The sequence below is a fragment of the Cebus imitator genome, unplaced genomic scaffold (assembly GCF_001604975.1).
Source record: "Cebus imitator isolate Cc_AM_T3 unplaced genomic scaffold, Cebus_imitator-1.0 Scaffold120, whole genome shotgun sequence".
NCBI classification, from domain to species: domain Eukaryota; kingdom Metazoa; phylum Chordata; class Mammalia; order Primates; family Cebidae; genus Cebus; species Cebus imitator.
In genome coordinates this window covers 805,631-817,840 of record NW_016107435.1, presented here as the reverse complement: position 1 = coordinate 817,840, position 12,210 = coordinate 805,631, and the positions used below count along the sequence as shown (strand labels likewise).

At 33.3% G+C, this 12,210-nt stretch overlaps 1 protein-coding gene across 5 annotated transcripts in view; it reads right to left on the bottom strand.

The window, feature by feature from the left end:
* The window catches only part of MICU3 (mitochondrial calcium uptake family member 3), a 94,947-nt gene that overhangs the window by 42,433 nt on the left and 40,304 nt on the right, over positions 1 to 12,210 (bottom strand). For all 5 annotated transcript variants that reach the window (XR_001828423.2, XM_017539626.2, XM_017539623.2 and 2 more), the window contains exons 3-4: positions 10,371 to 10,402; positions 2,119 to 2,197 (exon numbers count right to left, since the gene is read on the bottom strand). Coding sequence is in view for 4 of the 5 variants with exons in the window: in XM_017539626.2 (XP_017395115.1) it covers positions 2,119 to 2,197; positions 10,371 to 10,402 (111 nt within the window). In the remaining variant the exon portion in view is untranslated. The remainder of the gene's footprint in view (positions 1 to 2,118; positions 2,198 to 10,370; positions 10,403 to 12,210) is intronic.

The window sequence follows — 12,210 nt, the reverse complement described above, 5'->3', positions numbered from 1 at the left end:
AGACGGGGTTTCACCATGTTGACCAGGATGGTCTCGATCTCTTGACCTTGTGATCCACCCGCCTCGGCCTCCCAAAGTGCTGGGATTACAGGCTTGAGCCACCGCGCCCGGCTTGCATATAATTTTTAATGTTTAAATGTGTAATGTTTTCTCACTAGGTAATATTTTAAGTAGATAAATTTTTAATTTTAAAATTAGTCTTCAGCCAGGTGAGGCGGCTCACACCTATAATCCCAGCACCTTGGGAAGCCGAGGGAAGAGGACTGTTTGAGTCCAGCAGTTTGAAACCAGCCTGGGCAACATAGTGAGACTTTATCTCTACAAAAAATCAAAAAATGAGGTGGAAAAACCGTTTGAGCCCAGGAGGTTGAGGCTGCAATGAGCCATGACTGCATCACTGCACTCTTGCCTGGGTGACCAAGTGAGACCCTGGCTCAATAAATAAATAAAAATAAAATTAGTTTTCAATAGCTCTAAAGATTTAGTCTTAAAATTTCTCTGCTACTTCTGCTACTTAATCACTCTTAAGAAAAAACAAGGCTCTTTTTACTTCTCTATTTCACCTAATGATTCTAAAATTTTCTGAGATCATGCATTACCCTGATGATCTAATCGGTATGATACAGATATGCATTGTACTACAGGGTGTAGCTATTTAAATTTAAAATATTTAAAATCAAATAAAACTAAAACTTAAGTTCCTTAGTTATGCTAGTCACATTTCAAGTGCTCAATAGCCGTATTTAGCTAGTAGCTACCATATGAGACAGCACAGAAATGGAACATTGTCGTCATATGGCACAGAATAGGTTCTATCCCCTGGGGGAAAAATATGCAAACCTGCATATAACATGAGAAGGATTAGGACATGCCTAAACCTAGGACTTCCAGATTAAACCCTTCCCTTAACTAAAAACAGATTCCTTCTTCCATGCATTATTTTTCTCGGATTTTATTTGAACCAACTTGTATTATCCCATGAGGTATATTCAGAAAAATATTTGAAATTCACCATACTTACTTGATCCTTCCAAGATTTGAATTTTCCTCATCCTATTATCTCACCCTAAGATCTAAATGGCAATCTTTTAAGATAACATCTATGAAAAAAATTTGTAAGAGTTTTTAAAGACACGTTGGCCTAGATTTCTTGAAGATTTAAAAATCTTACTGATGAAACACCTACAATAAAAGATATGGTGTCTCTTCCTTTCAGATTCTATGTAAACCATGGGGAAGCAATTTGAACTTTCTAATTCTACTTAAATAAAATATATGAATTATAACTACTACTCCTTCGAAGTATTTGTCTTCAGGCTGAAGCGTATTACTGTCAAACCAATATTGGTTAAAACTGATGAAAAGGGAAAATATAATTGCTTATATAATTTCTTTAATATTTTTATTTTGCATATTCTTATATTTGAGAATATAAAAAATGTATTTCCAAGAAACATTACTTAAGATTAAAAACATTAATATTTTTTTTCTACAAATGTGTAAAAAAGTACACTGTAAAAGAAAATTACAATAAAAGCCATATAACTTGATTACCAGGAAATATATAAATTAATAAATTAACCTTATATTGACATTAATAATAAAGTAAGTTATAACAGGTATATTTGCAGTAAGTGTTGCCTTTAAAGGAAACATGTCCAAATTAGGCTGTTAAAAGATACATCCACTAAAATTTTCCTGTTGATTACTTTAGGAATATCTATAATTCCCTCAAAGCAAAATGGAAGAAAGAAAAATTGACCTTTGAAGATCTAGTATTTTTGTAAAATGCTTTCTTTGGGTAAATATAAAATATACTTTTCAATACAGTTACAAAACAATTTGTTAAGCTATGTAAGTCCATTTAGTTGTAAAAGAAATTTGGAAGATACAAATAATATATAAACAATAACATGAAAACTACCTTTAATGGTCGGTGGAACTACACAAGAACCACATTAATACCCAGAAATGTTAATATTTTGCTGTTTTCTTCTTTAGTTTTTTTCTCTATGCATACACATATATAATTTTAAAATTAGGTATGAGAAAATATGCATATATAAATAGTATATATAATATAGTTTTAAAAAAGGACCAGTACTAAGATTAGCTCACCTTTTTCCTTAAGATTTCGAAATAGCTTTGATGAGCCTTTCCAAACTGGTGGTGTTTCTGCAAGCATTTGATTTAATTCCTGTGAAAGAAGTTATTATACTACTGATGAATTGGTAAACCACTTACTTATAAAATGGATCAAAAACATGTTTAAATGTCCATGCAAAATTCTCCACTTTAAAGACCTGAAACATGGCATTATTTATCCTATGTTATGCCTGTGGCTCATTCAAGCACACAACCCAATATTTGCGCACAGTTCAAACATAAAAGAAATGATGAAGAGGCTACACTAAATTTAATTATAGCTACCTAAAATTTCAGATAAGTTTCATAACGGCAGGTTATATATGAGACAGCCAAATCAAGATAAAATGGTGACTTTAAGTTCTGGAGCCAGTTATAAAGGGATCATTTTATGAAAGCCATGGAAAAACGTGGATTTCCATATCAAGGTCAGAGATGGTCATGTCACCTGGCTTTATGTAATGTCTCTTTTTTGTAACATATTTGGATTTAGAGGGCTTTGTGTAGAGGAAATAAATGAACAAAGGATTATGTTAGAAAAGAATGAAGAGTATTTTGATGATTAGTGATGACATTGATTAAAGAATGATGACATTGGATTAAGCAGAAAAATGGGTACTGAGTTATTGTGGTCACTGTTTCAATTTGTTTCTAATTTTAACTTAAATATTAAAGAACACAGACTTCAACTGCTGCTTAGCTTGTTCTTTTTTTAAAAAAATCAATCTATCACTGCTGCTGAAAAAATATCAGAGAATTTAAACATTTGGATCATTACTCATATACGAAATCAATTTTGAATTTATTGTGGATAGTCTTAAAAACAACTAAGTGAAAACTATAATTTGGTTAATTGTGAAGAAAAATGATTAAAGGATTTGGTGAGAGAACTTGAAATTTGGTGAGATAATTTGAAACAATAAAATTAGTCTGCTTAGAAACACATAAAACAAACATAGAACCCACTTCTATTTTCAGATCTGATCCTCACTCCCCAGTGAATGTGGCTCCCCAAAAGTTTGAGCATCACTTGGGAGTTTGTGCAAAATGCAGAATCTCAGTGCCCATCACAGACCTACAGAATCACAACCTGCATTTTTAACAAGATCTTCTAATTTTTCATACATTCAAGCATTTCAGACAAATCCTTGCCAATGAAGCTGTACCTAAAAATGCCTTCTGACATTTATAAATTTTTTTTTTAACTGCAAAGCTGAGCTAGCAGGAAAAGAAAATTTTGGGTATATCAAAGGCAGGAACAGCATTTTTATTTTGAGACAAGAGTCTCACACTGTCATTCAGGCTGAATTGCAGCTACATAATCTTGGCTCACCGCAACCTCTGCCTCCCAGGTTCCAGCAATTCTTCGTGCCTCAGCCTCCCAAGTAGCTGGGATTACAGGTGCCTGCCACCACATTCGGCTAATTTTTTTGTATTTTTAGTAGAGACAAGGTTTCACTATATTGGCCATGCTGGCCTTGAACTCCTGACCTTGTGATCTGCCCACCTCAGCCTCCTAAAGTGCTGGGATTATAAGCGTGCATCACTGTGCCCAGCCGGAACAGCATTTTTAGGGGATTTATGGACACCTTGAAGCCCATATGTGGATTCTTGTGTTCATTTTCTTTATGTTTCTATATCTGCACTGCAAGTAAAAAATGCCACCAGATAATCAGTGCATCTAATTATAGTATAGCAATGGCACAGAATAATTCAGGTCCAAATTGAAATGAGAATCTGGGATATTTATTGTTTAGGCAACAGTAAACTCAAACATTTTTGTCAGAGTAAGAGATTTAATAAAACATTCTGGGCTGGGATCAGTGGCTCACACCTATAATTTTAGCCCTTCAGGAGGCCGAGGTGTATAGATCCCTGGAGCCTAGGAGCTTGAGACTAGCTTGGGCAACATGGTGAAACCCCGTTTCAGAAACAAACAAGCCAACATCAGCTGGGTATGGTAGCATTCATCTGTAGTCCCAGCTACTCAGGAGGCTGAGGTGGGAGAATCACTTGAGCCCAGGAAGTGGAGGCTACCGTGAGCCACCATCACACCGCTGCACTCCAGCCTAGGCAACAAACCCTGTCTCAAAAAAAAATTTTTAAATTTAACAAACAACATTCTAAATACATTTTATGTAGCTTAATTTATACCATTTCTATTGTAACTGTATAAATGTTAACTAATCTTTCTCTATTTTATTGTTTCCATGTCTTCCAACCTCATCTGTGCTAGCTTAAACTCAGCTACAGTGTAAGACTGAAAAATCAAAATGTAAGATTGAAAAATCATAGCTAGCTTTTATTGTGTGCCCTCTACGTATTTGGCAATAGGCTTATACAATATGTCATTCTTAAAACAACCCTCATTATGCATATTTTACCAAGACTTAAAGTGGATAAGTAACACCCAAGGTCACAGAGCTAATAAATGACAGAGCGAGACCCTGACTGACTCCAAGTAGCTTATTTTAGTAATAATTTAGTTTCTCCTGGTCTAAATCATCCAATCAACACATTCATCTTGTCTTCTCTGTTAACATTAAGAACTTCTAAAATTTATGAAAATCTTTATATTTCCACCCATGTTGGGAATCTCCCTAAGCCCAATTCCCAGCTTGGTTTCATATGTAGCAGTGCTATATTATAAAGAATTTGGCCTTTGTTCCTTGTTCCTAGGAAGAAGATTCTAAATCCTTGATTCATTCCTGAGTTTATGCTAAGGAGATGACTCAGGAGGGGAGCTGCTTACCAGAAAGAATAACTGTGATGAGTTGGGCCTGTAGCTTGACCTCTGGGGAAAACAGAGAGGCTACAGATAAAGTTCAGTCACACGGCGAATTCAATCAATCATGCCTATCCTAGTAAAAATTCTAGGTACCAAGCGCAGCGGAGCTTTCTGGTTGGTGAACATGCTGCTGGGCAAGGAAGGTGACACACCCCAACTCCATGTTCTTAAAAGAGGGCATAGAAGTTCTGTGTTCAGGACCTTCCCAGACCTTGCCTTGTCTGTTCATCTGGCTGATCTTACTCTGTATTCTTTCTAATAAAACCATAACTGTAGGTGCTGCATTTTCTGAGTTCTATGAGTCATTCCAGCAAATGATTAAACCTGAGGAGAGCTGTGGCAACCTCTCAGACTTGCAGACAGTAAGGTCAGAGTGTGGGTGGCCTGGAGCCCCCAAACTTGCAACAAGCATCTGAAATGAGGGCAGTCTTGCTAGGCACTATGCTTAACCTCAGAGTGGTTAGTGTTAGCATTATATTGTAGGCAGAAAATAAATATTTGCTGAATTAAATTCAGTTTCCTAGAATTACAGTTGCCTTTTAAAGGAGTTACACAATTTTCTTAAATGAGTACTATTTTAATAAAATTATACAGTTAATACATATATATTATAGAAAAATTAGTAAGTACAGAAAACAAAAACTAATTGTAATCTAGGGATGACAAACTTAAGTTTTAAACCAACCTTAATTGAGTCTCTAGGGGTGGCAAGTTTTACACACACACACACACACACACACACACACACACACACACACACTTTATTTAACATCCTTTTAGTCCAATTCTCTAGCTAGGCATATTTATATAGTAATTTTGGTATTGTTGCAAATATTAAATAATTCTCTACATACTGTTTTATAATTCACCCTTGGCATTTAATAATAATATCATGAGCATATTTTCCTGTCAAATATTCTTCATTTTCATTTTAATGGCTACATAGCAGTTGTCTATAGTAGCAGTTCTGAAAGGCAACTCTTCATATTCTTAAAAATATTATGAACCCAAAAGATATATTGTTTATATGGGTTATATCTATCAATATTTAATTTATTTGAAAATGAAAACAAATTTTAGAACACAAGAATACACAAACACACATTCTATTAGTTGGTAGAGCAATGGCATCATTACCAAACCGCCTCTAGAAAATTCCACCATATATTCATGAGAGAATGACAGTAAATAAAACAAGTATCTTCTCAATATCATGATGAAAATAGTTTTGACTTCATGGACCTTTGAAAAGGTCTTTGCACTTTAAATGACTGCCAGTTAATATTATTTTGCAAATTGCTCTTTTACTCAAACTTATGTTTTCTACGTCTACTCATGTTAATACACATAGCTATAATGTATTTATTCATTTTAACTCTGTATTTCTACATTTAGCCTGTGTTTCTCTATTTTACAAATCTTTCATTCATTTCCCTGATGACTGACATCATACTGTTCCCAAATTTTTGCTACTACAATTGATGTTCGAGAAACATTTATAGGAGTAGTCCCTACTCTTTTTGGCAACAGGGACTGGTTTCTCAGAAAACAATGTTTCCACAGACCAGGAGCGGGGAAGGGGAAATGTTCTGGGGATCATCAAGTGCATTACACTTATTGTGCACTTTATTTCTATTGTTATTACAATGTAACATATAATGAAATAATTATATAACTCATCATCATGTAGGATCAATGGGAGCCCTGAGCTTCTTTTCCTGCAATTAGATGGTCCCATCTGAAGGTGATGGGAGACAGTGACAGATCATCAGGCATTAGCTTCTCATAAGGAGCATGCAACCTAGATCCCTCACATGCCAGTTCACAATAGGGTTTGGGTTGCTATGAGAATCTAATGCCGCTACTGATCTAACAGGAGGTGAAGCTCAGGCAGTAATGTGAGCAATCAGTGATGGAAAGCGGCTGTAAATATAGATGAAGCTTCGTGGGAAGGTTGGGGGAGGGGGGCTCTAATATATAGGATTTCTGTCACAAACACAAAAACATTTTTCTAGTATGCATTTCTAGAAGAAGGATTTCTCATATGTATTTTCAACATTATTAGGTATTGACAAGTTTCTCTCAAAAGTAAATATACCCCAGCCTGGGTAACATAGCAAAATCCTGTCTCTTCTAAAAATACAAAAATTAGCTGAGCATGGTGGTGTGTGCCTGTGGTCCCAGCTATTCAGGATGCTGAGGTTGGAGGATCACTTGAACCCAGGAGGCAGAGGTTGCAGTGAGCCAGAATAGCACCACTGCACTCCAGCCTGTGCAACAGGGAAAGACTCTATCTCAAAAAAATTTTTTTAAATAAATATATCAATTTACATTCTTACCTGGTTCCTTCTTGTTGTCCTTGCTAATTATTGGTATTGTCAGATTTCTGGAAGCTAACAATCTGGTGGGTGTGAAATAATATCATATCATTGGTTTAATGTGCATACCCTACTTACTAGTAAGGCTGACCTCCTTTACATATATTTAGTGGCCATTGTAGGTACATTTGTCTATTTTTTTCTTATTGAGCCAATTATCTTTTTTATAAAGATAAAAAAAGGAGTTCTACATGACTTTCTATAAGACACTTACCCTATTCTGTTAATATGTTGCATGCATATTCTCCTGTCCATTATACATCTTTTAACATTGCTTACACTGTCTTTTGATGCTAAAGTTTAAAATATTTAATTTAGTAAAAACTGCCAATAATTTCGAGTTTTGCTTTATGTGTCTTATCTAAAAAAATAACTCTCATGCCTCTCATTTTTGCTTGTAATCTTACAGAATTTTTGTCACAAATAAGAACTTAATCCATCTGAAATTAGCTTTTTTATATAGTAGCAAATTTGAGACTTAATTTTGTCCCCACCATGGAAAATTTATTATTCAAACATCTAAGATTGAGAGGTCACTCTTTTTGCCAGCGATTTGTAGATCTATCCAATATGCCTAGATCTGTTTCTGAATTCTATATTCTATTACCTTGATCTAGTTTTGAAAAATATCTTCACAATGATGCAATACTACTTTATTATAGCTCTATTTCTAATCTGAACATGTGATAAACCCCATTATTCTCAACTCAATGTTTTTTTCCCCCCTCTTTCTTTTTTAGAATTGTTCTAAATATTTGGGGCCCTTACTCAGATTAATTTTTAAAGTAATTTTGAATCAATTTGGTTGGGATTTTTATTGGAGTTACTCTGCATTTATAGATAGATTTGGAAAATCATTACCATAAGGAAATGGCTTATTACCAATATGAACATGATATAGTTCTCCATTTACTTGTCTTTTTAAAAAGATAATTTAATAATGTTTTGTATATCTTCTTTAGGTATGCTTTTAAGTACCTAATAGTTCTTGTTTCTATTATGAAATGCATTTTATTAAATACTAGTTTCTAATTGTTCTTACTGGTGTGGAGCATATTATTAAGTTTGGTTTATTGCTCTTATATCCAGTAGCAACCCTGCTAAATTTTTATTAAATTTAAGCAAATCTAAAATTTATATATTTTTCCATTTTTCATCCAGTCATATTGTTTTCCTCTATTCTAATCCTTTGAGCCTCTTTTTTTCATGCTGCATATTATGGTCTCAAATGTTCATATGTTGAAGTCCTATGCCCCAGTACCTCTGATTCTGACTGTTTTGGAGAGAGAATCTTCCTTTAAAGAGGTAATTAGGTTATTATATAAGGTCATCAGGATAAGCCTAATTCAATATGACTGATGGCCTTATAAGAAGAGATTAGGATACAGACATGCCCAGAGGAAAGACCATGTGAAGACAGAAGACGAAGACAGCCGTCTAAAAGCCAAGGAGAGAGGCCTCAGAAGAAACTAGCCTACTGACACCTGGATCTCAGACTTCCAGTCCCCAGAACCAAGAGAAAATAAATGTCTATTGTTTAGCCCACTCTGTGATACTTTGTCATAGCAGCCTTACTATACTATACTACCCTAGACTTCCAGTAAAATGCTATGCAAGAGTTGTGACAGCAGGCATATTTGCATTGTAAGGTAGTTCCCCTTATCTGTGGCTTAGCTTTCCACAGTTTCTGTGACCCTCAGTCAACCACAGTCCAAAAACATTAAATGGAATGTTCCAAAAATAAACAATTTATAAGTTTTAAGTTGTGTACTGTTCTATGCAGCATGATAAAATCTCACACTGTCCAGCTCTGTGCTACTCAGGACATGAATCATCCCTTTGCCTAGTATATCCACGCTGTATACGCTACCCACCTTTTAGGCACCCAGTAGTTGTCTCATCTATCAGATTAAAAAAACATAGTATGTATAAGGTTCAGTACTCTTTAAATTTTCAGCATTCACTACCAGGGGTTTTAGTGCATGTTACCCACTAATAAAGGGGGACTAATATACCTAACTTTAAAGAGAATGTCTCTGAAGTTTCACAAATGACCATGACATTTACTATAGGCTTTTGAAGGACTCCCTTTAAGTAGTTAAGGACGTTCTCCAGATTTCTAAGACTGTTTTTTTAAATAATAAAATCATATGTATAAAAGTATAACAGGAATATATACACAATTTAAAGTTAGAAGTAGTTAAGTTAAAAAATAGAAAATGATCAGTATTTTAGAAGCTTCTTTGAGCCCATCACTGATGATATTTCCTGCTATCATCCTTAAGATGAATACTATCTTGAATTTAGTTAATTCTTCCTTAGTTTTCCTACGTATGAATGTATCCTAAATAATGATTTCATTTTCACAGTTTTGAACTTTATACAAATAGAATTATACTTTGTATTTTTGAACTGCTTATTTTGTTTACCATTATGTTTCTGAGACTCATCTAGTTAAAGCACTGTTATAATGCATTTGTTTTCACTATTCTATAGTATACTATATGAATATATCAAAATTTATTTATGGTCTAGTATTGATATATTAAAGTTTTGGGGCCACTATATATAATCTATAAACGTTCTTGTGAACCTCTCCTGCATATAAGGAGGAGTTTCCCTAGGTATATAGACTGGTATATACTAGATACCAGTGTATTTAGTCTAGAAATTACTAGATTGTAGAATATATTTAAACTCAACTTTACAAGGTATATGTGCAAGCACTATTGCAGAATTTAAATGCAGGCATGCATTTACTAGGTATAAGGTAGGCATATCTTCAATTTTAGTAGATAATGCCAAATTGTTTTTCAAAGTGGATATACCAATTTATGTTTGCACATGAGATTTACCCGTAATCTACATTTTCACCAACTCTTAGAAATGTCCATCTTTGTTTTTCCCTGATAATCTGGAGGATAAAAAAGGCAACCTGATGTGATTCGATTTGCAAAAAAAATTATAAAATGTATAAAAATATGTAATATTTAAATTATATACACATAAATGCATGCACATATAAAATTTGTGTATATCCACCAAGAGCTTTAACTCACCTGTTTGGAAAGTGACTTCCAAGTTTTGGCAACTAAAATAAACAAATGTAAGATAATTAGATAATAAATACTTCATGTAATATATACCCATATTTGCTAACCATCTATAACCATAACTGATAACTAAACTTTTATGTGCAAAAGGCAAAGTTTTTTTAACCTCAAAATTTGGATCTGTAATTTGATCTTACATATATTATCTATTTGTTTTATATATTATGCACTGTTTATAATAAGTATCAGTGATATAGGAAACATTTCTCCACAGTGATATCATCTTAATTTGGGGCTTTCTGGACTAATAAAGTTAGCCTAACTTTCTCCATGTTAAACATCTTGTGGGCTTAAAAGTAAAAATAATGATACTTATGAAATATTCAAACTAGAATATAAAATAATATTAACATAGATAAACTATAATTTTAAGGTATTCTTTGTGATCTTTCCTATACTATTGTTCCATGACATAATTCATAGGTCAGGTCTCTCTAGGGTGAAGAAGGATTGGAGAAAGAGAAAAAGAAAGGAAAGGAAAGGGAGGTTATGTGAAGTGATGGGGAAACTTGTCCTGTTTCATTATTTTTCCCTGCAACTATTCAAGAAGCATCTCTGAATTAAGAGTGTTATAGCTGAATAAGATATCAGGGATCACTTTCTTTTTCTGATTCCTCCTCATATCCCCAAAGATCTCGAACACTATAAAACTTATAATATTGGGACAAATGTGTAGTCAGTATTGCTATTTCCTTTGCTCAGATTTGTAAATATTTAATGTAAATATTTAATGCCTGCCTAAGAATTAGCGCCAGGTTTAGATGCAATGAAGCCCTATAATAAGCTATGTTAGGAAACTGGTAAATATTAATTATTTCAGCTACATTACAATAATGCCAACCAACATCTTTTTCTACCTCAGAATGGTGCTATTTCATATAATTAATAATATATCAAATTCAAAATAACAATAAAAGCAATTTTTGCTATGTAATTTTTCTTTATTAGGCAATAAAACAACTCAATTTAAAATCAAAAGAGAAGAAATATGTTTCTAATGATAGATTTCTTCTTTAAGTAGCAACAACATCCTTCCTCTGTCCAAGATCATTTATACAAATGTGTAATCAAGTGATTCAAATCACAGGTCTACACGTTGGAATTTAGCATGTAACCTTAACTATGATACTATCTACGTTCATTTTGCAAAAACACTTCCCTTTTAACAAAGAATAGAACAATACAAATAATATTTATTATTCTGTTGCTCTTAAAATATAGCAGTAAGAAGAAAAATAAATGGCAGAAAAGTACATGCACATGCTGTTATGCAATGCTAAGAAGATATTAATCAAAAGAGGAAGTTAGAGGTACTCTTGAGTTTTGTAGGGTTTATGAGATTTCCATGGTAAATTATTCACAAAAGCCATATTCATTCTGCCGGAAATGTCACCATGTTCAGTATTATTAGCTTTTTAAATAAAGACTAAAGAGCCATCAAGATTGTTCTTCAAAGGATTTTCTGACTTTCTAAATTCCTTATTTTCATATGAAGTTACTGCATATATAAATATAACTTAGGTAGAGGACTTCAATTCCATTGGAAATATTATTTCTTAAGCTGTAGGTTGATGTTCATTATATTTTAAATATATTTCTGTATGTCTGAAAAATTTAACAATAAATGTTTAAATATCTAAATTAAAATAATTCTTGATGCTATGTTGGAAAATAATTATTGATTTTATAGTTCTAGAAAAGAAAGTCACCATTTAGGTTCTATTTAAGTAAGCAAAACAAGATTGTAATGCAAAATTATAATCAACAATCAGATATCTCAACATTT